The sequence below is a fragment of the Canis aureus genome, chromosome 7, assembly GCF_053574225.1.
Source record: "Canis aureus isolate CA01 chromosome 7, VMU_Caureus_v.1.0, whole genome shotgun sequence".
Taxonomy (NCBI): Eukaryota; Metazoa; Chordata; class Mammalia; order Carnivora; family Canidae; genus Canis; species Canis aureus.
The window spans coordinates 67,679,070-67,706,628 of record NC_135617.1 but is presented as its reverse complement, the minus strand read 5'-3'; the positions used below and the strand labels follow the sequence as shown (position 1 = coordinate 67,706,628).

General features: G+C 38.5%; 1 protein-coding gene and 1 long non-coding RNA gene across 2 annotated transcripts in view; one reads left to right on the top strand and one right to left on the bottom strand.

Moving 5' to 3' along the window:
- Nucleotides 1-366: 366 nt before the first annotated feature.
- Nucleotides 367-27,559, bottom strand: part of SRPK1 (SRSF protein kinase 1) — a 91,652-nt gene continuing 64,459 nt past the window's right edge. Inside the window, 10 exon segments of the mRNA XM_077904279.1 lie at nt 367-1,058; nt 2,441-2,533; nt 6,300-6,369; nt 10,881-10,988; nt 19,888-19,988; nt 20,433-20,852; nt 21,228-21,441; nt 21,866-21,891; nt 23,635-23,800; nt 24,648-24,754. Coding sequence (XP_077760405.1) covers nt 874-1,058; nt 2,441-2,533; nt 6,300-6,369; nt 10,881-10,988; nt 19,888-19,988; nt 20,433-20,852; nt 21,228-21,441; nt 21,866-21,891; nt 23,635-23,800; nt 24,648-24,754 — 1,490 coding nt within the window. The 3' untranslated portion in view covers nt 367-873.
- LOC144317627 (uncharacterized) lies at nt 2,981-21,402 on the top strand. The gene is made up of 2 exons (XR_013383630.1): nt 2,981-3,884; nt 20,483-21,402. It is a non-coding gene; the product is annotated as an uncharacterized LOC144317627 (long non-coding RNA).

Sequence of the window (27,559 nt, the reverse complement as noted above, 5' to 3'; positions counted from 1 at the left end):
TTAGTTATGGGGCAGTAAACTCAAGTGCAATGAGTAAAGTGCCAGCCAGATATTAAAACAAAAACCAAAACAACCAATCAAAGTAACTCCGCAGTTAGGGTGACAGAAGACACACAGAAAAGGACTTTTTGTAGAACATCTGTGGTTCTGAAGAAATGTCCATGGTTCTATCTGTGTCCACCAAAAATCAGACCAAAGATTTAAGAATCTCAGAGTCACGGGAGGATGAAAGGAGTTTCATAGTGCTTTGAACAGTGATAAAATGGTACCCAAATTTGGTGTTTATATAGCACACTTAAAAAAAGATAGTAGCTTCAAAGTCGCAGGACAAAATGTGAACATGAGAACAACAGAAACAATCCAGGATGATGATGCAGCCTAGATACAGCAAGTTTAATGTCTCTGCTGTACACAGAAGTAACACCCTTTTCCCGTTCTCATCCTTATGATGGCAATAGGAGATGCACTAGAAAATTTGACTCTTAGAGTCAGTGAATAAAAGGATGAGCTCATCATCTTCATAGCTCTTTTTAAAAAGGATGCTTATAATTTAAAGGGTGTTCTAATGGAAAGACAAGGGTACAGGGTGAGAGGCTGTTTCACATTTTAGTCTTTGGCAGAGCCCAATCAAGGCCAAATTCACTTAGGATGCCCAATTGCTGTGGGGGGTGGTGTGTGGGGTCTCCACAGGGTCAAGTAAGCAAACCCAAATGAACATATTGATTAAAAAAAAAAAAAAAAAAAAAAACAAAACCCAAAAAACCCAGGAAACCCTTGAAGGAAGAGCTTCACCCTAAAAAGGGAAGAGGGAAATGCCTGGCAGAGAGGGGCGAGGGTCAGCATGTGATCTCTGCTGCGGTGCTGGGCTGGGGCTTAGGAGTTGAGCCAAGGGTGCCGGAGACAATCGGCGGCAGTGGCTCTCTTCTCGGGTATCAGCTCCAGCATGGGCAGTAAGAAATCCGTGAAGCCAGCTGCCTCTTCCTGAGACCACTCATACTTCTCCACTAGAACCTCAAAAAGGCCCCAGGGTTTCAGTTTCGTGATGTGTTTCAGGTCACCTACAGTAAAGACAATACAAAAGAAAATGACTGACATGGACAAGTGAAAAGATCCTTTCATGGAAATCCAGGAACTAATCCAGGTACTCTATAAAGAGCCAAATTTTGCCACCAGAATCTAATCCTTTTCTATTCACAAAGCTCTTCCTTATCACATTCCTTGGAAGTGTCTCCATTTTCAGTGAGGGTCTAAAAACTTAAGAATAATTTGTTTGCTCTACCATTTTAGGACATTTTGTCCTGGTCAAATTGGATAGGCCTAGCAGGAACTAGGCATTCATTAAAGTAAGTATTAAATGCTCATATGGTGTTCAAAGACAGTTTATCATCACATAACAAGAACAATTTGTCAGACCTGTAAAAAAGCAACAAGACTAAAAGAACAAACCCCATACAGCTTTCAGATATAGCTACATCAACACTTTGTACTATTCTGAAATGTCATTCTAATTCTTGCTTGACATTGACCATCTTTACTTATACAACACTTAATTGAAGCCTTTTCTGTTAGCAGCAACTGCAACTGTCTAATTCATCACCTACTAGGCACACACATGCCATTAATTGGTCTTTGCACAAGGAGGAATTCTTATGAAGCACTTCACAATTTTCCTGCCAAAAAAGAAACATTAAGAAATGTTTCTGAGGATACTTGCTGTCAAGTGTATAGAGGTGGTGAGGAAAAAGGGAACCACAGCAAACAAGGGAAAGGAGGCCAGTTTTCTAGTCCTTTCTAAGTCACATTTTCAAATATGAGCTTTTAAATTTTATTTGGATGCATAAGAAATACATAACTATGCCAAGATATATTATCAAGTCAAAAATTTGAGGTGAGAGTATTATCTTTGTTTGCCTCCACTAATCGGTGATAACAACTTATAAAACTGGAGGGTAAAGTTAATTTGTGGGACTAATGTGCTTCAGTGACTGTGTTAGGTATCATTGGACTAGAAGATGAGTGAGATGTAGTTCTGCCCAAAGCTTAAACTAAACTACTTGCCCTTTGAGAAGAGGCAGTTCTTAGATCAAATGCTACCAAAAATCTGCCCATTTTTCAGAAGTAGTGTAGTAGAAGTAATCAACCAATTGTGTGCCAGGTACTACACACACAGTAACTTATTTAGTGTGACGTAAACACTTAAAATCCCCATTTAGAAATCAGCAGACCAAGGTCGTGTACAAGCAGCTGGAATATGAACCCAGATAGTGCGGCTCGTTTCTGCTCTTGACCACACTAATTCACCTTTCTGCTGTTACAGCTCAGCATTCACAGCAGGATCATTCTTCTGTAGGTGCTGGGAACAGGTACCCAGCTGTACTTACCTTTCCATTTTTAAACACTTTGCCCCCTTAATGTCTGGGAACAAACACATTTATTTTACCTTTTTTGGTGAAAAATTCCTTGGAATATTTTCCTGCCACAATGAGCTTGCGAGGCACCTTCCCCAGAAGTTCTATGATCAATGCAATGTGATCTGTATGTTTCAAACGTTTCAGGAGAGGGGGAAAAAAAACACATACATAACAGGGGTAACAAATGCAGTTCTAGACAATGGCAGAAAGAGTAGCATGCACACCTCTTTGTAAAGCATTTCAGCCTTGCTTTCTGTCCTAAATAGGAAGAGGACTCTATCCATCTAATGGAGAATCCAGGAAACTATAAAAAATCAGGTGTCCACTCCAGTGGGACTTGAGTGGTAACTAAAAACAATCTTGGTGTGAATGCTCTGCTTCCTGAAGTTGTATCCCTGGGGCCTAGATGAAAACTCATGTTAATAATACTACCTCTGCGATTGAAGAAGTCCTGTGAATATTTCCCACTGAGGGCAAAGCGTCTTGGAATTCTGCCTATCAGCTCTATAATGTGCACAATGTGGTCTAAAATAGAAGGGTAAGAAGAACAGGATCAAGGACAAGCTGTAAAAGAGTTTTTTAAAAAACTGAATAGATTTCTCAGGACTGTTTAAAAGTAACTACAAATATAACCAAGGATACTCCATGGCAGACTGGGAAGGTCAAGAATTATTTCAGGTGGTTAATCACCTGATAGCAGCTGGCAAGTCCCACTCTATAGAGTCTGAAGGTTTATTTACATCTTTAGTTCTATTTTGTCTATACATCTACATTTAAGTGGGTTAAAGTAAAAAACTACCAATATGCTTTAGACATTCTAGAACCTTTATTTATGATACTGCTCGAGATTTCAAGTAGTAATAATATCACCTTAATTTTTTTTTTAATTTTTTTAAAATTATTTATGATAGTCACACAGAGAGAGGCAGAGACACAGGCAGAGGGAGAAGCAGGCTCCATGCACCAGGAGCCCAATGTGGGATTCGATCCCGGGTCTCCAGGATCGCGCCCTGGGCCAAAGGCAGGCGCTAAACCGCTGCGCCACCCAGGGATCCCCAATATCACCTTATTTAATGAAGTTCGTGACAAAGCACTCACATGATTATCTCAATTTTTATTATAACTCTGTAAAACAGGTCAAAATTAATAAATACCCCCATTTTAATGATGAGAAAAGAGAACCTCCGAATAAATGGCCTACTTGAAGGTACAGGGCTAACAGGAACTAGAACTCAAAATGAACTCACATCTTATCATGTTTAGTTCGGAGCTGCGTGTTTGTTTTAAAATAAATCACATCTTAAAGTAGAAATTAGCACAAACATCTACTTGACTTCTGTAGAACACTAAAAGGTGTCCATATCATAGTAGTGCCTTGTTATGTCACAGCATGAATATGGACTGTGAGCATGCTAGGGAGTGTGCATGTCACCAGGCAGTGAGCCTAGGAACAGGCGGCATCCACATGTACAGGTAACTCTACTACTTTTTTACTCTGCAGATGAAAGCAACTGAGAATATGAAGAAATTTTAAAAAGTGATGGGTGTTAGTCATTTTTGTAAATGACTTTAATCCTGTAGTTATATACATTCCTTAAGGTAAAAAGGAATGAGTATAAAACTTCGACTAATATTATCTGACAGGGAAATAATAATATGCCAGAGACATTAATCTATCTGAGAATTTGTAAAAGTTTCAGGTCATATTTATTTCTCATATAAAGGACTCAGTGCTGTCATTTTAAAAGGGCTTTACATCAATTCACTACAAACTTTTGTCAGTTTTGACTGAACTTAGTTTGCTGACAAGAACATTGGCTGCCAAGAAATTTCTGCCTATTTTAGGCAAAACCCGCAAATAAAGGTCTTTGTATAACTAATTATAAGTGAGACTACAGTTTATCTTACTGTAAACTTCCAAGTGAAGTACTGGTTCTTTTAATATTTTTCCTAGACCAAGGAATTATTTTTCCCTTGAATGTGTTATTTTACATTTAATTCCAGCAGTCTATCTCTGGCATATCAGTTAATCATAGGGCTGATATACCTGATAGGCAAAATTGTCAAATATTATTCCAAGAGTCAGGGCTGTAGAACACCAAGACATCAGAAAATATGCTTCCCAGGTAGGGCCCAGTCCTATCCTGATTTGTAATAAACTATGCATACACTAGCTAGGGGTTAAGAGTTTGCTTTGTTTCTGCTCTTGTGTGCCAAATTGCAATAGTCTGAAGTTTCATCTAAGGACTATTAGTACTGACTGGTATGGGAGGAAATAAATTTGGATCTAAATACCTAGAATAGATGGTTCTCCCTTGCTGCTTACTTTGGACTTTTTATATACATTTCAATTTTCAGGTTTGGTAGTTTAAGATCCTACAGAATATAATTCCAGCTGCTATCTGTGTATTCTGTAACACATACTATTTACAGGGAGTCTAGGAAAGTAATGAGGGGAAAAAAACCTCAATTACTCTCTTAAACAGATAAAGTAGGGCATTTCTAAAAGTTTATAGCCCCAAACTTAAAACTGGCACACACACACACACACACACACACACACACAAAAAGACGCAGATTAGGGAAAATTGTGTACATAGATAGTAATTACAGTATATTCTTACAAGGACTCATATATAGAAAACACTGTACCCACTAAAAGAAGTATTTGGTTAACGAAATTAGTGTAACTTTTCCCAAACTACATGTGTTAAGAGTAACATTGTGTATTAATATCCCAAGGGACCATGGTTTAAGAAATGGAGAACATTCTTGGTTTCAGAGAATAAACCTGATTTTCCTAAGAACTGAGGAAAGTGCAGAAAATAAAGGACGTGTTTTCCACACTGGGAGGGAGGGTACATTGCTAGTGTTCCCTCAAAGTTAATTCCCATTAATCCTAAAAATAAAATCTGCTGAAACTGTATAATAAAGAAGGCAAAAACATTTCTCTAATAGTTTTTCGACTCACGTTATTATCTAAGTTATTTGGACACCACCATGATTTAAAAAAAAAAAAATCACATATTCAGTTGTGTGCTTTTGACAACCCGTCAGATGGAGCAACTGACAGCTTGGGCCTTTCCCATCAGCTATCACAAAATGTTAAATGAGTAACACTTTTATTTTATTTTATTAAAGATTTTTTACTTATTTGAGAGAAAGCAAGAGAGCACACACACAAGCATGGGGAGGGACAAAAGGAGAGGAAGATGCAGTTTCCCTGCAGAGGGACTTGAAACCAGGACCCAGGGATCATGACCTAAGCCCAAAACAACAGTCAGCTGCTTAACTGACGGAGCCACTCAGGTACCCTAATAACACTGTTTTAAAATAGAATTCTAAATGTTAGTATCATTTACACACACAAAAAAAGTATGGCTTTAATTTTAATTTTTACAAAGGGTAAAAAGATTGCTAAATTTTAGAGAATTTATATAAACAAACAGAATATAGTCTTTGCATTCACAAATACTACTTAAGTAGTGTGTCTGTATATAAAATGACTGACATCCAAATAAAGTTACAGGCATAACTCAGCAGTAAGTTGATGAGCATGCAATTCAAAGTGGGTAAAGAATGAATCACTGATTTATATATAAAGAAAAATAACCAGATGTTTTAGAAGAAATCATCTGGCAAACACAAGTTGTAGTGTAATGAATTGTGGCCGTTCCTCTCGTCCTCAGAGTTCTTAAATAGCCATTATAAAATATCTAGTTACCTAATACTTAATATACATAAATCCTATATATTTCTATCTTTTCTGGAATTTATATATCCTTGGCACACTAAAAAGACCAAGTGCTTCAGTACTAACAAATCATGTTAGCCACATGTGAGAAGTGTAACTGCCATGCATAGACATCCTCAGTTAAGGAGACTTACCTTCATCTCGAGTGTACTCTTCCCCGGAATGAGGTTCAAACAAATAGTCGCCTGTGGCCAGTTCAAAGGCCTAAGAAAAGGAGGACAGCATATGAAAGCATTAAAACAAAACAAAACAAAACAAAGAGGCAGCCTCTGGGAAGCTTATTGCTTGCTATTTATTTAGCTCAATAGGAGGTAACATTTTCTTCTTTGAAAAAGCCGCAATGATCATTCAAAAAAAAGTCTGATATTATTTCTAAAGAGCTTTCCTTCCACACCTGTATTTTAGTAAAATACAGAAGGATAAGAGCAAAAACTGTTAACATCAACATATGGATGTTGATAACATCCCCTTATCAGTAATTCAGCTCTCTTCAATTTCTTTTTGCCCAGAGAGGGCCATATGTGGACATTAAGGTGATTCTAAGTTAATTAAATTATTCGTGAGAAGAGCACGTCTTATTTTCTTATAATTTCACATGGCTAGAAATTAAGATTCTGTACACAAAATCAAAACCAAAAAACTCAGACATCTCTCTTCTTATGACTCTTAATTATAAAAGTACATTTTTAAGTTTTCCTTTGGGAAGTACTCCCTAAACTGTTGAGCAGAAGCCCCAATTCCCAAATTTATAGAAAAATCAGAAAAATATTATGTGTAAATGCAGTGAAGAGTTATTCATGTTTTATGTGACTAGCAGGTTTGGCACTCACCCACCAGGAAGAGATAGGTACGTGTCTTCTACACGAAAACCTTTTGTAAACAGTGTTCAAGAAATAGGAAAAAGTGATTTCCTTTAGAATACATGCCGAGCAGTATGGAAAAACAGCACCTGAGTGATAGAGCTATATTAATCTTTCATTGATTAAAAGGACTATACTGGTATAAAAGTATAGTTTAAGTGCCAGTTGCAGGTCAATTTTGATTAAGTCAATGGTCTGGACAATTTCAGGAACTGTGGGGTGGATTCTGGAGTACATTCTCTAATTTGGTCCTAGGTATTAGGTCTCAGTGGCTTGCCAGAGTCAGCTTCTGCAGTTTCATGAGAGAACAGCTTTTCTCAAAAACTATTATTACCTGAACTGTACTACCGCCCAGGTATACCTGGTTTTATACTGAAGGTGATACTGGCTCTACCCTCCCCTCTAACTGTCCTGAGGCTTAGAGTCCCAAAGCAGAACAGAAACGAACTGTGATTCTAATTTATCAAAATTTGTTAATCTCTTCAGAAACTAGTATTTTTTCAAAGCCTTGTAGTGTGACTTCAGTAAAAATACTGTAATTAAAATTCAAAGAAATAAAGAAAATGCACAACTAAACCAAATAATTACAATGTCAGAACTGAAACTAGCAGAAGCTCTAGGTTACAAAACACTTTAGTCCCCTCCCTTTATAGATGAGAAAACTGGCTATAACTGAAAGGCAAAAAAAAGCCCAGCCTAGAATCCAGGTTTCCTGATTCCCACTTCTGTGCTTGTCTCACACTAACCAAAGAGCCTATTCTGTGACAGTCATGCTGACAAACAGAGGCAACATCAGTTATGAAATCCAGTGTGCTGGTGTATCTAGACAATGCAGTATTATTTAGTGCAAAAAAAGAAAAAGCTATCAAGACATGAAAAACCATAGAAGAACCTTAAATGAGTATCACGAAGTAAAAGAAGCCAATCTGAAACATCTACATACTTTATGATTCCAACTACATGACATTTTGAAAAAGGCAAAACTGTGAAGACAATAAAAAGATCAGTGGTGGGGCAGCCAGCGTGGCTCAGCGGTTTAGCGCCACCTTCAGCCAGGGCGTGATCCTAGAGACTTGGGATCGAGTCCCACGTTGGGCTCCCTGCATGGAGTCTGCTTCTCCCTGTGCCTGTGTCGCTGCCTCTCTTTCTCTCTCATGAATAAATAAAAAATCTTAAAAAAAAAAAAAAATCAGTGGTGGCCAGATCAATGGAGGAGATGGAGCAGGGATAAACAGGCAGAGCACGGAGGAATTTTAAGGCAGTTAAACTACTCTGTATGATACTACAGTGGTAGATACATGTCATCATACATTTGTCAAAATCTACAGAATGAAGGATTTAAAAACATCTATTCTTTGTCAACTCTAAAATGGCCTTCACAGAACACTCCCTTGTTATAACTGCCCTCTCACTGGGTAGTCTCAATCACTACGGAGGCAGGCAATTTCTTTTATCTCTCAGCAAAGACTCCTATCTTTCCATTAATTACCCTGGATGTAGGATGACCTACCTTTCCAGGCATTTCAGATATTCTGGGATTTATTTATCTTTACTTCCTGGTTATGGCTAAAGGGAAAGCAACATTCCTACGTCTGTTAGCAAAAGGAGAGAAACTTCGGGAATGGGAATAAAGGGGCTCAAGTTTCCATGACACGGTCTCATGTCAGGTAAGTGCTTTCCCTCTCTTGGTCAAGAAATTCCTGCATATGAGCTGCTCCAAACAGGGGGCAAGGTTAATTCCCTTTTTGTCTTATTGCCTTAGTATTAATATACTAAATAGTAAGCAGGACTTACTGTCCCCAAACAACCCATGACTAAGAACCACATCATAATAAATCAGATGTGATCTATAAACTGTTTTGTATTTAGTGGCAGCTCTATCACTTATTTTGTCTCACAAATCAAATTCCTCAAAATACAAAGCTTTAAAGTATGGCAAGAAAGAAGCTAGATTTTCTTTTAATATTCTTTGATCTTGTGCACACAGTATAAACTTGAATTTCACACAGTCTACCATCTGAACAGACTACTGGTGTGCCATAACACAAACATTTACAAGGTCATGCCATATAAACAATACGGTTTTAATTCTATTACCTTTGGAAGACAAAGTTTTTTTAAGAATGTGGATATCAAGAAATCTACGACCTAAAATAGGTTGGGGCCTCTAGTCTGTAGCTTCTCAAGTTTTCCCCCAAAGCTGACTTTGAATAATGTTAATTGAAATGACAGTTTAATAGGTTTCTGGTTTAGTTTACTCATTCGATGGTCCATCAACATTCAGGAAGTACTATTATATAATAGATAATTTGTTTGGTCTTGGAAGCCTCTCAAAGCTTGGTATTTCCACTTGATGAGTGCCCTTTGTCATTCATGGTACCCCTTCCAGGTGACTCACGGTGACTCATGGTGGGCTCCTACGTAGTTTTTAAGAAGCTTCACCTTTGCTACCCTCTTAGGCCTCACTCTATGTGTTTTCATTTGACTGGTTCTAATTTGTAGCCTTTATGACAAAACTGTAATAGCAGTTGAACGCTTTCCCAAGTTCTGTGAGTCATTCCAATAAGATACTGAATCTGAAAGGATAATGGATCCTCCCAACCTGTAGCCAGTGGTCAGAAATGCAGGTGGCCTGTGGACTCCAGAGTTTGCAGGCAGTGTCTGAAGGGAGGGGGCTTGTAGGGAATTATGCCCTTAACCTGTGAAGTCTGCCATAACTCTGGGTAGTTAGCACCAGAATTGCACTATTAGAACCTACTGGAAATGTGCCAGGCCCTGAACCAGACACTAAGCTATATATAACAGACATGGTTCCTGTCAGCATGACACTTAAACCTAGTAAAAGAGAAACAAGTAAAGAAACACATAATTACAAACTGAAGAGTGCACTCCATAGAACACATTCCAACATAGGCTATTTGTGGGAAACCATTCAATATCAAGTACTTGAGTACTCGAGTAGTTGTTTGGCAGGGACAAAGCAGCAGTTTAAGAAATTTAGGATGACTGGGCTTTCACATCTTTTGAGGTACAAAGATGTTTGAGGAACTGTCAAACTATACAGAATGAAGTAGTTTCCAAGGGTTTCCCTAATCTGAGAACAGGTCAGAGCTGAAAGGACAAAGGTACTCGTAACCAGGGGCCTGGGTAGCTCAGTCAGTTAAGCTTCTGTCTTTGGCTTGGGTTGTGATTCCAGGGTCCTGGGAGAGTTCTGCACTGGGTTCCCTGCTCCACAGGGAGCCTGCTTCTCCCTCTCTGCCATTCCCCTTGTTTGTGCTCTTGCTCTCTCTCTCTGATAAATTAGAAAGAAAAAAAAAAAAAAAAAAAGGTACTGATAACCTCCTAATCAAAAGTGGTTTACCACTTTAGAGCAGTTGTTTTTAATCCCCTTTGCCAAAGCCCACAATAAGAAAGTCTGATGCTTTCAACCAACAGCAATTTGGCAGAACAAAACAGAATGCTGGATTTTTTTGACAGAGAGGGTAAGAGTGAGCATGCACATGTGCACGGATGGGGTTGGGGGGCTTGGGGTTAGGGGGAGAGGCAGAGAGACAATCTCAAGCAGGCTCCACGCCCAGAATAGAGCCCAATCTCATGAACCTGAGATCATGACCTGAGCTGAAATCAAGAGCTGGACGCTTAACCGACTAACTACTAACCACTTAAGCCACTCAGGTACCATGGAATGCCAGATGTTTTTAACTGGCTTTTGAATTCCCACCTCTCTAGACAGATTTAAAGTGCATCACATGAAGTACATCACAAAAAATTTTCCTGTTTGTAAATTTGCAGGTCTACTAAAATTAACAAACAGGGCAAGGTGTAGAAATACCACATAAGGGGAAAAAACATTACCATGCATGCTGTGCTCCAAATGTCAGCAGGGGTATTATAGCCAGATCCTATCAGAACTTCCAAGGAACGATATTGCCTTGTTTGAATATCTTCAGTGAAATGTTTGTGCTGAGTAAATAGAGAAGGAAACAGTATTTTAAAATTTATTTATTCTAAAAAGTAACAAATCATGAAGAAAAATGGAAATTAAAATAATTTCTCTTAAGTTTTCCTCAAACCAGTTTTCATTTAAGTATCATTTTGATACTATAGCTTCAAAGAGTACTTTAACACACTTTCTACTCCAAATTATTTTTATAAACACATGTGTCTAACCTTAATATAGATATACATTCTTAAAAAATGCTATTTAAGAAATGGAAAAGTTATTACCCCAAACAAAAATTAAGTTGGTCATTTGTCTACAGTTAATAAGCACTTCAACAAATATATGACACCAATTTAGATTCAAATGAAACTTTCCTTCTTATGTGCTCATTATGAAGAAATAAAAGATTTGGTTTCAAGTTTCAAGAATCTTGTAACCACCTATAAAGAACTCTTGGCCTCATTCTCCCCCATCCCCATCACTCCAAAAAATTCAAACATGATTCTAGGGGAAACAGAGACCATGTTAAGTACCATGGGAATGCAATCAGCAAAACCACTGGAATTTCTTTAACACATAAACTGTATGGGAAGAAAAGGGAAAAAAGTATAGTAAAAGCAATTCAAGAGACATAGTACCTACTTTTGTATTTATAGATTTTACTTGGATCCCATTTCAAATAAACAAAATTGAAAGAATGTTTACAAGGTAAAAACTGATTGAATACTTGTTATTGGTGAATTGCCAACTTTTTAGGTAACAACTGTGTCATGGTTACCTGCAAGAATCGTCTTTTAGAGAGCCATATTTAGGAATGAAAATAAGATACCTGGGATATAGTTCAAAATAATTTGGAATGGGTGGGAGACTGGGGCAATAGATGCAAACAAACTGGCAATCAGTTGATAATTGCTGGGTGACACTAGTTTAATGGCACAGGATTTCATCACTGTTCTATTCTCTCTATTTTAGTACAGGCTTGAAGTTGGCCATAATAAAAAATATTGCAGAAAAAAGTTTAGAATGAGTCATACATACAGAACACAATACAGATAATATTAAAAAACATTTAACAAGAATGTGTGGAAGATGATTCTTTAATTTTCCTGGAACTCATAAATAAGATCAATTGCTTTTTTTGCCCCATTCATTCAAGTTTTATTTATTTAAAGTAATCTTTATACTCAACGTAGGGCTTGAACTCACAACCCTAAGATCAAGAGTTGCATGCTCCTCTGACTGAGCTAGCCAGAAACTCCAAGAAAGAACATTTGTGAAAAGGAGATTATTAGGAAGAGAAAGCTTCAGGGAGAAAACCAGTATTGACCAGAGCTTCTAAGGGACAAAGACTGACCAAAAAGAGCAACTTTTGTACTTCTGGTAGAGACAACATCACCAATTGAACAGAAAGACATCTGTTGAAGCCAAATACAGTTAACCGCTAGGTTAAACAGTTTGGATTTCATCTGGCATCACTGCATGTTAATGCGCAGGACAGAGTGCTACAAGAAGACTGACAAGGGATCCCTGGGTGGCGCAGCGGTTTGGCGCCTGCCTTTGGCCCAGGGCACGATCCTGGACACCCGGGATCGAATCCCACGTCGGGCTCCCGGTGCATGGAGCCTGCTTCTCCCTCTGCCTGTTGTGTCTCTGCCTCTCTCTCTCTCTGTAGGACTATCATAAATAAATAAAAAAAAAATGTAAAAAAAAAAAAAAAATTTAAACCCCAAGCTTTGGCCTTTAAAAAAAAAAAAAAAAAAGACTGACAAGAAATCTGAGGACATCATTCCAGTGATTTTCTGGTTGGTGGCCAGATTTAGGTTTAGGAATGAAAATCTGAACACTGGTTGTGGAGATAGGAGAGGGAGGACTAAACATAAGGACAGTCAAAGAAAGAATAAGCAGAATTTAAAAATTTGATGGCTCTATGTGGGAGGTAAGGAGGAAGAGCCAAAAAGAACTCAGTGGCAGAGGCCTAATGGATTAGCTGTCTGTTGAAAAACCAGAAAAGACTTAGGGAAGTGGTTTTACAGAAAAACAATGGGTTCAGATATTGAGTTTCAAGTGGAAATGTACTGTAGGTGATTGTGTGTGTGTGTGATCATTCATATGTATGCATCATTCAAAATGTATTTCTCATATATATTTGGTCTTTATCCACTGTTCTTGGCTCACAACTCCCTAAATCCCTGGAATTTCTGGAGCACTAAGAGTAATGGGAACATATTTGATATAAATTGTCTCCTGTCCTCAGTTCCTGAAAACACTCCAGAACTGTAAAGGTAAAATGGGTGTCTTATTATTCTAAGAAGCCCTTTTCTACCACAACTGAATCTATGTTCATGAACCAACTTTTGGAACCCACCTAAGGATGGGGACTGGTTGCTAGAGGAACTAACTATGACTAGAGGGTGGGAATTTTCAGTCCATATCTCTGATTTCTGGGTGGGGGGAGAGGGGTAAGGGACTGAATAGTCACTGGTGGTGAGTTAATCAATCATGCCTATGTAATAAAGCCTCCATAAAAACACAAAAGGAGGGGGTCTGGGAAGCTTCCACATGGGGGAACCAAAATGCTTCCAGCACATGGCACTGGGGCAGGCCCCCAGCTCTGTAAGGACAGAGGTGCCTTTGAGACCTCACCCTATATATCCCTTCCTCTGGCTATTGATAACATCCTTTGCAATAAATCAGTAACGTAGTGAGTAAAGGGATTTTTCTGGGCTTTGTTAGCCATTCTAGCAAATCAATCAAGCCCAAGGAAAGGGCTGTGGGAATCTCTGCTTTACAGCCAGTTGAGTCAGAAGTACAGGGAACAACCTGGACCTGTGATTGGTATCTTGAGTTGGTCAAGAAGCAAAGGTAACATGGGCTTGCCACTGGCATCTAAAGTGGAGGGAGGTCTTGTGGGACTGACCCCTTACCCTGTGGAATCTCATTATCTCCAGGTAGATAATGTCAGAATTGAACTGAATTCTCAGACTAGTGCCCAAGAATTGTTTGGTGTGAGAGAGCCTTCACATACACATACACTTTAGCATTGGGTCCAGGCATCCTTTTCAGTGATATATTTAGAAAAATGGACACACTGTTCAAGGGAGTTATCTTTACTCCTCCTGTCTCACTACTGCCTTTAAAAAGACGCTGTAAAAAAAATAAATAAATAAAAATAAAAATAAAATAAAAAGACGCTGTAGAGATGCCTAGGTGGCTCAGTGGTTGAGCATCTGCCTTCGGATGGGGTTGTGATCCACGATCCGGGGATCAAGTCCCACATCAGGCTTCCTGCATGAAGCCTGCTTCTCCCTCTGCCTCTGCCTCTCTTTCTCTGTGTCTCTCATGAATAGATAAATGGAATCTTTTTTTTTTTTTTAAGACACTGTAATGATAAATGAGGTCCAGAATCAGCAAAAGTAAAGAAGGTGGATCACATACACACATTTACTCACTCCTAAAACTCTACCTTAGTAAGAATTGTGTTAATTTTTATTTATCTTTTTTAAGGATTTATTTATTTATTTATTTATTTATTTATTTATTTATTTATTTATTTATGAATGAGACTCACACAGAGAGAGGGGTAGAGACACAGGCAGAGGGAGAAGCAGGACCCATGCAGGGAGCCCGACATGGGACTCAATCCCGGGTCTCCAGGATAAGGCCCTGGGCTGAAGGCAGCACTAAACTGCTGAGCCACCAGGGCTGCCCCACAGTGTTAATTTTTAAAGGATAAACTAACGAAGATAATGGCAAAGAAGTTAGAGTAATAAAATTTACAACATGAAAACCAGATCACTGGTAAATATCTTAATGGATCCAAGAAAACTGAATAAACCACTGGTGAAAGCTGAGAAGCAGCGTGATGTATACCACAGTACCCCTTGCCTCAAGGATCAGGGTTTGGCAGTATCAGGTATCACAAGAAAACAGGGGTGAGGGTGGGATTTAATCAGAAATGTGCTTTATAAAAACATCTTTTAAAGATGGGGCACCTGAGTGGCTTAGTCAGTTAAGTATCTAACTCTTGGTTTCAGCTTAGATCATGATCTCAGGGTCATGATATCAAGCCCTGTGTTGGGCTCCATGCTCAGCAGGGAGTCCGCTTGTCCCACTCCCTTTGCTCCTCCCCTCTACCCCACACCTCTCACTCTTTAGTACACTCTTTAAATACATAAAAATAAAATAACAACAAAAACATCTTTTAAAGAAACAGGGCTCCAGAACAGAGGGCATCATGCACTCTAACAGCCCCTTTCTTGGCCAGACAGATCATTTGGAGGTTTTCTCCCAAGTGGGTAAAACAGGATCTATGAAGGATGCTCCACACAATTGAGGGGAGAGTACCTCTGAGAGGTAATTAGAAAACCAAAGAACTTGGAGGAAATAAACGAATAAGTAAACCCCCCCGCCCCCCAAAAAAGAAAGAAAACCAAAGAACTCTTGAAAAGTAAAATGCAATAGGAGAAATGAGAAAAAAATAAAGCTAGTTGAGAAATCTCCCAGAAAATAAAGCAAAAAGAAAATGACAGAAAATAGGAGAGAAAGGTAAGATAAGATCTGCATAAAAGGTCTAACATTTGGATAATATTTCAGAGCTAGAGAATAGAGACCAAGGAAAGAAAAGAAAGAAAACAAAAAACCAAACAGACAAACAAACAAAGCCAAAACCAAAGAACTAGAATTTCAATATTAAGTGTACACACACCAGGGGTGCCTGGCTGGCTCAGTTGGAAGAGCATGTGACTCTTGATCTTGAAGCCCTACACTGGGTGTACAAACTGCTTAAATAAACTTAAAAAAAGTAAGTGCACATCAAGTCCATAGTATAACGGATAAAAACAGACCCAAGTGAGGCATAGCACCATGAAATAACAATCTTATAAGACTTTCACAGGGGAAAAGGTTTTGGATCAAGAATCAGAATAGCATTGGTCTTTAGCAGCAACAAGTCAGGGAATTAGAAGATAATGGAGCAATGACAAACATTCTGAGAGAAAATTATATCTAACTATCTATCTATCTATCTATCTATCTATCTATCTATCTATCTATTCACCCATCCATCCATTCATTCATGAGAGACAGAGAGGGAGAGAGGCAGAGAGGGAGAGAGGCAGAGACACAGGCAGAGGGAGAAGCAGGCTCCGTGCAAGGAGCCCGACACAGGACTCCACCCTGGGTCTCCAGGATCATGCCCTGAGCTGAAGGTGATGCTAAACCGCTGAGCCACCCAGGCTGCCCGAGAAAATAATTTTCAACCGAAAACTGCATTGCAGCCAACTGAGTGTGAAAGTAGGACATTAGCAGACATGCAAGACGCCCCTCCCAGTCTCACATATTTTCTTAGGAAGCTACGACAAGTTGTACATACTCCAAAAAACAAAACAAAACAAAACCACAAACAAAGAACAAACAAACAAAAATGATGGAGAAAACCAAGAAAGAAAATCAGAGGGCAGCCCGGGTGTCTCAGTGGTTTAGTGCTGCCTTCAGCCCAGGGTGTGACTTGGGGTCCCGGAATTGAGTCCCACCTCAGGCTCCCTGCATGGAGCCAGCTTCTCCCTCTGTCCGTGTCTCTGCCTCTCTCTCTCTCTCTCTCTCTCTCTCTCTCTGTCTCTCATGAATAAATAAATAAAATCTTTAAAAAAAAAAGAAAATAAGAGAGACAGAAAGTAGAGGATATAAAGATAGAGTAAACATAATCTCCAGGAATGATGGGGAAAGGAAATCTGAATGGCAGTAATGCCATAGGCATATGAGGCAATCCAACAGTGAACTCAGGGTAGAAGACTCAGGTTCCACACAGAGCTCTTCAGGAAGAAGTTGAAAGAGTACCCAAGGTATCTGTATGCATTAGAGTATATGTATTTATACCACTTGGTGAAAGTATGCGGTTGAATTAAAGTAATAAATAGTACAAAGACAACTAAGCAAATGAAACACAGTGTTAGGCAGAAAAGGAAAAGGAATCAGTACAATTTATGCTCAAAACAGCACTGGGTCCCAATAATGCAAACATGGAATAAATAACCAGCCAAAATCATATATTAAATTGGGAACATGGGGGATGGGTTTAGTGATAGTATGTAAATCCTGTTTTCTAGGAAGAAATAATGCTTAATATTGAAAGAAAAAAATTGGGAGCAGTATAGCTTAGATGTTTATTAGTGATATGAAGGTAAATACTGTCGTGTGGGGAGTAACAAATTGGCAAAGGGAAAGGGCAGATTTTTTTTTTAAGATTTTATTTATTCATAGAGAGAGAGAGAGAGAGAGAAGAGGAGAGAGAGGGGCAGAGACACAAGCACCATGCAGGGAGCCTGATGTGGGGCTTGATCCCGGGTCTCCAGGATCATGCCCTGGACTGCAGGTGGCGATAAACTGCTGTGCCACCCGGGCTGCCCAAGGGGCAGATTTTTGAAACAACATCCAAACTATATACATGCAAAACTAGTAAGAATATTTTTTAAAAATCAAGCAATTTGAATATCATATACAATCCCATTACTGAATGCTAGATGCTGCTCTGCTGCAGAGAGTAGTAAGATTCGAGATTTGACCAGGATCCAGCAGGTAAGATACCGTTGTCTAGTTCACACTGTGTCCTACTAGTAGGTCAGAGCATGTGCCAATGTTTGCTGAAGGAGTGAATTAATGAAAAGAAGGCAAAGTCTTTTATAGCACAGAGACACATTTAAAAAGAGAAGAGACATGCAGATTAAAAAAAGAGAGTAACTGTAAAAGTGACAGGAAAAATGTAGCAGAATAAAGGTGTGTCAAATGTGTTAGAAAATAATGGAAGAAGGATGCCTGGATGGCTGAGTAGTAGAGTGTCTGCCTTTGGCTCAGGTCCTGATCCCGGGATCTGGGATCGAGTCCTGCATCCGGCTCCTTGCAGGGAGTCTGCTTCTCTCTCTGCCTAGGTCTCTGCCTCTCCGTGTGTCTCTCATGAATAAATAAATAAAATATTTAAAACAATAATGGAAAAAAAAATAAAACAATAATGGAGGAAGGTGTCCTATACACAAAGGCACAGAAGCTTGAAGCATCTGATGCTTGTACAACGTGGTGTCTGGGACAGAGCCAATGTGTTTCTTACAATTCATTTACTTGCATATTTATTTATTTTTTTAAAGATTTTATTTATTTATTCATAGACACACAGAGAGAGGCAGAGACATAGGCAGAGGGAAAAGCAGGCTCCATGCAGGGAGCCTGTTGTGGGACTCGACCCGGGGTCTCCAGGATCACACCCCAGGCTGCAGGCGGCACCAAACCGCTGCGCCACCGGGGCTGCCCTACTTGCATATTTATTGAGAACCTCTTAGGTACCAGGTTCTGTTATAAGTACTATTATACAGCTGTGAACAAAAAAAATCTGTCATGATGGGATGTACATTTAGGGAGAGGGATGGTAAGCAGACAATTATATAGTATCAGACTGTGTGTGATAAGTGCTATGGGGAAAAAAAAATTGAGGGGAGAGAGGAAGAAAGAGAAAATACATGAATGAATATAATACAGGTGTACGGGTTTGGAGAGTAGTGCTTTGCTAAATATGTTAGGTGTTCAGGGAAGGAGCTCCCTGGTAAGACGACAGCTGAATAAGAACTTGAAGAAAATGAGTGAGTTGTATACATTATCTTGGGAAGAGAATTTCAGGCAGAAGGAAGACATCATTTGCTTGGTGGTGTGTGGGACATGGTAAAGACTGTGGCATTCATCTTGAGGGAAGTCACTGCAACTCACATTTAAAAGGATCACTGATAGCTGTGTTGTCAACTCCGTAGGGGGCACAGGCAGCTGAAGGGAGAGAGTGAGTAGGCTACTGCAGTAATCCAGGTGAACCCCGGCTGGCCTAGACCAGAGTGATTTATCGTAATAATTTTAATAACTTATCATAACTTATGGTAATTTGATTTATGATAAATTAATAGTGGAGTAATTCTAATTACTTGAAGAGTTTTTCCCCATTCCTACCAGTCAGTGCTAAGCTCTGACTTCATTTTTTTTTCTAAAAAGTTATCACAATATCCTAGAAGTGAGGTACAGAATGTCTCATGGAATAAAAAATCTGAAGTATAAAATAAGTGTAAAACCTATTAAAGTCGATTTTCAACAATGCATAGTTTTTGCTTCAGCAATCTTCAACATTCCTGTTAGAAAGTATAGGATTCCAAGTACTGTCATTTATGTGCAAATCATTCTACTGTCGATTTTTGAGATGTTCATTCAAAAATAATGTGCCCCCCTCTTAATTCTTCACTAATTCTTAACTAGATAAACAACAGTATTAATATGACACTATACATCAAAAACCCCTTTTTTAAAAAGCACCCAACTTTTGACTTTGGAATTCTATGTCTAGGGTATGTCCTAAGGACAACCACACAAGGATCATGAGCAAAGATACTCATCACAATGAGCCATCCAAAATGTGTAAAACGTACAATACCTTAGGGAATATTACATAATAATCATAATTTGATGTAAATTTCTGGGTGACAAAGAAAGGTGTCCAAAATATGTTAAGGGACTTAAAAGATTACAATGAGTTAAGTTAGATGCCAATTTTGAAAAAGGGAAGTACAAATATAAGCACTGTGCATATGAAAGTGAATGAGGATACAGATAAAACAAGACTGGCCAGGAGTTAACATTACTGTATCTGGGTGATAGGTACCTGGAGTGGGAGTGAGGAGTATACCACTCTCTCTACTTCTGGAAATATATTTGAACTTTCCAATAACAGAAGGCTAATAAGAAAACAGTGAAAAAAATGTTCACTAAAATGTTAACTGGCAACCTGGATATAGATCTGCAGATGTTTTTTCTTCCTTAGCACAATTAAAGTTCAAGTTCTCATTTATTCCTAGTCACTTCAAAACACAGCACTAAGATAAAATAAGTTTAACTTACCACCCAACAGGCATTTCCAAGATCAGCAATCTTCACTTGGAGCTTTTCTGCATTTTTTGGCTCAAGGGGATTAACAAGAAAATTTCCAGCAGTGGATTTTCCTATAGACAAAGGATACCATTAGTAAGACTGTTTAGTGAACACACAAATACCCCAAAATTAATAAAACTCTCTGAAGCAATATACCTAGGTCCTTGACTGGCAAAATTTATCTAATTTTTGTAAGATAAAAAGAGTATAGTGACACCTTCAGTTTACACAATTAAAACCTACCTCTAAAAAAAAAAAACACACACACACAAAAAAACACACACACACACACAAAAAAACTACCTCTGCCTTTGGAGCAAAAAAGTGAAATGCTGTGCGCATACTACATGACTAATACAACTCAAAATTAGTTAGAAATGTACACAGTGGAAGGTAACTTGGGTACTTGCTGTAGAGCTTTATTTATAAAAACAATGAATGGTAGCTTCGGTCTAGAAATTCATGAATATACTATTCAGGGAAGGAGTATTGGGGCAGTATGTCTATCTAGGTACCTTTGTTGTCCAATGGTCCATTTTGTTCTTGCTCTTGCTCATCTTCACAGGGTATCTCTGCCCGGATGCTTTCCTGAAGTTGGCTGATGTCCTGTTCATTGAATGACTGCTCTGCATTTGGTGAAGCCTGGCACATCATGGTATCTGATACCTCAGAGGTTATAGGTGTACAAGAGTCTGTTTCTTGAGATGTGCTGCTGTCTCCATTTTGGGAGCCTAGGAAACTAGGTTCCTGCTTCAAATTTTGGACATCACAGTCATTAGCATTATGTAGATCCTCCTTAAGCCTCAATGTTTCTTTATTACTGTTTTCAGTATAATTAATGATTTCAGTTACTCCATTGCAATTAATTTCTGGTGCACCACCCTCTACACCACGTTCCATAAGTGTTTGATCCTGGTCAATGGTACTTGACTCTTCTAAGAACAAACAGACAAAAAGGATGTATGTGTTATGTGTATGAGTAAAAGAACAAAAAAATTTTCTCCACAAGATTAAAACGTTTTCTAGAACTTACACAGGGTGACATAAAAACATGACTGAACATCTACGACCTATTTATGGAAGGACAAAGATCTTATCCTTATTCAATTGCAAAATGAAGTCTATGTTGCATTTCCATAGAAAATTCAGAAATTACATTTAAATATTACCTGCCTGACATTTATGAAGGTTCTGTACTCTTACTGTATAAGGACACCCCCAGAGATGTGCTGTATGCATGAAACCAGTAATATTATAGAACAATGATAAATTAATGTTAAAGTAAATTTTTGTGTATGCTCTATTTATACCAAGTTTTTCTTGGGTCATTTTATTAGGTGGGTTCTCTTTCAAGGGTCTTTCAACAGGACTCTCTGATTCTTCTTGCTTGTTTGGTCTTTTTTGCCCAGGGCCCGACTCTTTCTCCATTTCCTCAATTTCCTGCATTCGCTTCTCTAGTAATTCTGCCTGGCGCTTCTGCTTCTTCTTCAATTTCTTCTTCTTATTCTTTGACATTTTGTCAGCCTGGGCGGAGATTACAAACAGATAAAGCCTTCAGGTGGCTAATCCATTACCCCCAGTTGGAGATAACTGTTAACTTTAATATTTCCTAATTACATTTCAATCTTTCCCTAACATAGCACTGAAGTTTCTCATTAACTTAAACAATGTGGATACCCTTATGAAACCAAATAAAAACAAACTTAACAATAAATTTTGGTCCTCTGAGCTGTGTGTGGGGCTGGTGTACTCTCAGATACACTCAAGTTTACAGAAGCCTCACCAGTACAAACTTGTTAAAAATGCAAGAGAATTTATTGGAGAAAATATAGAAGCGCAGGAATATGTTTTTCTTTGGTTTTCATACTCTATACAGTGATCCCTAAAACAAGAATCCCTGCCCACTGCCCAGAGATCAGAATTAAATATAGAAACACCTTATACTTACTGGTTTAGGCTGGGGCGCAGTACTGACTGAAAAGAAAAGAAAACCAAGTAAGAATCCTGGCATTCAGCAAGCAATGCAGGTTTATGTTACAGAGAAAACTACTGTTTTTAAGCAACTTCGATAGAAGTACCATTTAAAAAAAAAAGAATAATGCATATACAACTTGGCAAAATTAAGTTTAAATAAATTCTTTCCCAGATAAAACCTGTAATTGCAAAGAGCCAAGTCCCCATATTTTGTTTCCACTATTAATGCTGCAAAAATCTCACTCCTATATATGCTTAAAATAGAAAATGACAGGCAATAACCCCATCGTTCCCACCCAGAACCCCGTCTCTTACTTCTTCCCCTTGGCAGTGGTCAGTTTTAAATGGAGCATGGCATCAAGAATTATATAGTAATTTATTACACATCATGTTATAGATGTTAGTTTAGCTTAGGCAGGAGGTAGAATCTTCCGCAAGAAATTTTTTTTAAATTGTAGGAAAATCCACACTAAGTAAAATTTCCCTCTGAACCATTCTTAAGCATACAGTTCAAATAGTGCTAATTATACTCACACTTTTGTGTAATATTTCTAGAATGTTTTCATTTTGGAAAAAATCAAACTCTATGCCTATCAAACACCTTCTCATTTCCCCTTCTTTAGGCTTCATTATTATTATTTTTAAAGATTTTATTTATTTATTCATGGGAGACAGAGGCAGAGACATAGGCAGAGGCAGGAGCCTGATGTGGGACTTGATCCCACTCCGAGCCAAAGGCAGACGCTCAACCGCTGAGCCACCTAGACATCCCTAGGCTTCATTTGCCTTGAGGATCAAGAAAGTTCCTCAAAAAACCCCTCAAATATAATAAAACTATTAAAATTAAAAAATATATATTCCAAATGGCAAAAAAACCATCATAATCAGCCATCATTTATTTGGCACAACACTGTGTGGCAACCTATTAACTGCTTTAACATGGAACTAAATCTCAAGAACTCCTGCATGAAAGAAAAGAAAGTCAAAGCAAGTCAAGAACTTGCTCAAGAACACCCAGCCAGTGATGAAGCCAGGATTCAAACCAGGTCTGTCCACTCCAGTGCTTAAATTCAAGTTCTTAATAGCAAAGTTATTTTGCTCCCGCACAGATCACACTGATCTATAAGCAAGCATACAGGTTATGCTCATGGTAAGAGGTAAACACACCAAAAATGGACACTAAATCACAAGAGAAAATATTTTAAAACAAGAACATGAGGGCAGCCCGGGTGGCTCAGCAGTTTAGTGCCTGCCTTCAGCCTAGGGCCTGATCCTGGAGACCCAGGATCGAGTCCCACGTCCGGCTCCCTGCATGGAACCAGCTTCTCCCTCTGCCTGTGTCTCTGATTATCTTGCTCCCCTGTGTGTCTCTCATAAAATAAATAAAACCTTAAAAAAAAAAAAAAACAAACAAACAAGAAGATGAGTCAGCTTTTATAGCATACAAATGAATGAGTAGCAGAATTAAAATAAGAACTTCTCTTAACTTTTTTTTTTATAGATTTATTTACATATTTGAAAGACACAGAGACAGAGTGGGTGAGCAGGAGGTAGGGTAGAAGGAGAAGGGAGCAAGCAGACTCCCTGCTCAGTGGGGAGCCCGACTTGGGGCTTGATCCAAGGACCCTGAAATCATGACCTGAGCTGAAATCAAGAGTTGGACATTTAACCAACTAACCCACCCAGGTGCCCCAGAACTTCTCTTAACTTCTAATGAGACCAAAGTCCTCAAAGAAAACATACCCGCAGATCCAGAAGGTGGAGGAGCTCCAGATCGCTGCCACTCTGTTGCTTCTGCAGCCAGTCTTCGGATGTACTGCTCATTCACTGACAACAAGATGTTTTCTGGTTTAATGTCAGTGTGAATGATACGGCACTTGGTGTGTAAATAATCAAGACCCTGTAACACCTGGATGGGAATAGAGCAATAGACTTGCAAACACAGAATACAAGTCTTTCTGGAGAAGAAAGAAATCACAACACAACATTTAAAAAAATAAAAATATAAAAACAATATGGTAGTTTTCAACAGAGAATAAAGCATTTTTAATAAGGCAGAAAGAAACTTCCCCAGAAAGATAACTTGTCAACTAGGAGCAAAGGTAAGAGTTTATAATAAAGTTTTAAAAAGCTAATTGTATTTGGAGATATTTAATGAAGTACACAAAGACTCAGAAAAAAGGTCATTATGCTCTTTAAATGTTGACATATGTGTGATGAAAGAGATTTGGATTATGTCTTTAATTCAAATTTCCTTGCTGATATAGAACTGAGATCTCTTGATTCCTAGTTTGGAGCTCTTTCCACCAAAACACATTACCCAAACAATTATTTGCCCTTTCAAATACTAATATTTTCCTGAGAGTAAACTCCTTTACTGTATATTGAAACCTATTTAGAATATTAGAAAATGCCCTTGAATAATATTCTATAATGATATTAATAATTTGACATAGTAATTCTCTATTACCACATAATCAATATTTGCAACAGAACTCCTGGGTACGGGCTCCAAATTTCCAACATCAGTCACTGAACACACCTTCCCCTCTAATGATTATTACAGGAGATGAATCTGGAAAAATGGTTATTGCTAAGACACTTAATGACAGAATAAACACTAGGGGCTAAACCACTTAATTTTAGCAAATAAAATTCTCTAGTTTTTAAAATAAAAATTCTATTGGATATAGGAAACTCTTGCCACTTTTAAGAATCTAAAACAATCAGCACATAGAAAATACTAAAATACATACTTGCTGGATAATTTTTTTAACACAAGGCAGTGGAAGCCCCTGATAATTAGACTTGATGATCCACTTGAGCAGATGATGCCCCAAGACTTCAAACACCATGCAGATATCTAGGAGTTTGTTAAGGAAGGAAGAGGAAGGCACAAGAGAAGAAAAGAGGCAAAATAATGCGCTCCACCCCAATGAAATTATTACTGTTTTATTCCTTCAGTATACAAAGATAGAGTATGACTAAAAAGATATCTGGCTGTCAATATTCTGAATTCCAAAGATTCATGAATGCTTTAGTAACTGAAAACAGCCAAGAAATAGAAAATTTCAGGGGGTGGGACGGGACTGGTTTATCAATAAAACTGTGCACATTAAAATACTCAGTAGTGGGCAGCCTGGGTGGCTCAGCAGTTTAGCGCCACCTTCAGCCCAGGGCGTGATCCTGGAGACCCAGGATCGAGTCCCACGGGCTCCCTGCATAGAGCCTGCTTCTCCCTCTGCCTGGGTCTCTGCCTCTCTCTGAGTGTGTCTCTCCATAAATAAATAAATAAGATCTTTAAAAAAATTAAATTAAAATACTCAGTAGTAAAAGAACAGGGAAACCACATCCAATTAGTGGAAGCACTAGGCTTAGGCACTTTTCCCTGATGCAAAATTAATGTTCAGAGTAACAATCCCTACTCTCACAGTCTCAAAGCAGGAAAAAAATAACTTCTGTTTTAACAACAGGAGATAATGTACCAAAACTTAACCTAAAAAAAAAAAAAAAAAAACACCGTGAAGGCCAACATTTTCTAAAAATAAGAAACTGGCTTGCTTTATGCTCTGTAGATTACAAAACTAATCTTGATTCTACTGCCACCATGTGTTCTCTTTATGTATGAGAACATAAGCCCAATCAACATAAGCAGGAATAACTCTACAAACCTACTAGCCTGCAGGGCACTGCTGGGATTTCAGTAGTATGTTGCTACCTTGTACCTCCAGAAATGGCAAAGTCAAGATATACATATGTAATAATGACCTAGTACCCACATTTTTCCATTAAATAAGATTCTCCACTAAAGGAAAACCTAGGTTCCTTAAGAAATGGCTAAATCCCAGGCGAACCTGGAAACCTTGCTGTGTGAACAGTAATGGAACATATCAAAAAGGAACAGGAACCAGCTTGAAGAGGATACCAGCCAAGCTGAAAACATTTTAAATAATGAAGTTATGACTTAACTCAAAAGTAAAAATTGAATGAGTCCAAACAGATACTAAAAAAAAAGGTATGTGTTGTGAATAAGGAATTATCTTTTTTAGTTTTAAATTTTTATTATTTTTAACTTTTTAAAGATTTTAAGTTATCTCTATAGCCAACATGAGGCTTGGAGTCATGACTGCAAGACTAAGCCAGTCTGATGCTCCTGTAAATATTTCTTTATAGAAAAAGTCAACTAGGGGCAGCCCCAGTGGTGCAGTGGTTTAGCGCCGCCTGCAGCCCAGGGCGTGATCCTGAGAGCCGGGATCGAGTCCCACATTGGGCTCCCTGCATGGAGCCTGCTTCTCTCTCTGCCTGTGTCTCTGCCTCTCTCTCTCTCTCTGTGTCTCTCATGAATAAATAAATAAAATCTTAAAAAAAAAAAGTCAACTAAATAAGTATACAAAGAGACAGAAATAGAAAATCACACTTTTACAATTCCTATAGTGATAATTGATTCAAGTATGAATCAATGAACACTAAAACTACTAGTGAAAGACTGTTGGGAATAAAGTCACAATGTCACAGTATCATCCCAGATTGCTTATTAATTATAAAAGGAAAAAGGTACCAGACCAAATGTAGGGAAGGATGTGGAACAATTAAAACTCTCATATTTGCTAACGAAAGTGTAAAATTGTATAACCACTTTGGAAAACTGGTTGGCAATTGCTTAAGAGCTAAACATTTACCTAGAAACTTCTGCTTCAGTCAAAATGGAGTTAGCAAGGACTGGACTGACCTTTCTAGTTAAAATGACAACAACAAAAGCAGACAGAACACATAAACAACAGATTTATTGACCCTGACATTAGGCAACAAAGGCAGTGATCCTTGAGAAAGGAGAAACAAATGAGGTGAATCCTATGATTGCCCCATCTTACTGCCTTGAGCCTTTCCAGATCCCTTGAGTTTAAGAGATGGAGCTAAGAGTCTTGGGAGACCAAGGCAGCTACATGTCATAGAACAAAGTACCAGAGGGAGACAGCTGCAGAAAGAGAATCCCGGAGATCTGCAGAGGGATGCCCTCAAGTATTTAGCACAGACTAATCAGCAGAGGTATACAAGGAAACTACTGGAGGCAGGGGGAAAGTATCTGAAGGGATTAGAGGGAACAGTGGCCACTGTTTCCAGAGGACTCCAACAATGTCTGTTCTCATCAAAAAGGCTAGACAAATTCATGGTCATAGTCATGGGCCAGAAATAAACCCATATATATAGTCAATTCATTTATGACAAGGAGTTGTAAATATACACTGGGGAAAGAACAAGTCTCTTCAATAAATGGTGTTGGGAAAATTAGCAACATGCAAAATAAAGCAACTTGAACACTATCTTACACTACATACAGAAAATTAACTCAAAATAGAGACCTGAACATTAAGATCTGAAACTATAAAACTCCTAGACAAAAACATAGGAGGTAAGCTCCTTGACACTAGTCTTGGCGATTATTTTTTTGGATCTGACACCAAAAGAAAGCAAAGGCGACAAAAGTAGAAATGAACAGAGGACTAAATCAAGCTAAAACTCTGGGCAGCCTGAGTGGCTCAATGGTTTAGCGTCACCTTCAGCCCAGGGCCTGATCCTGGAGAACCAGGATCCAGTCCCACATCAGGCTCCCTGCATGGAGCCTGCTTCTCCCTCTGCCTGTGTCTCTGCCTCTCTCTTTCTCTGTGTC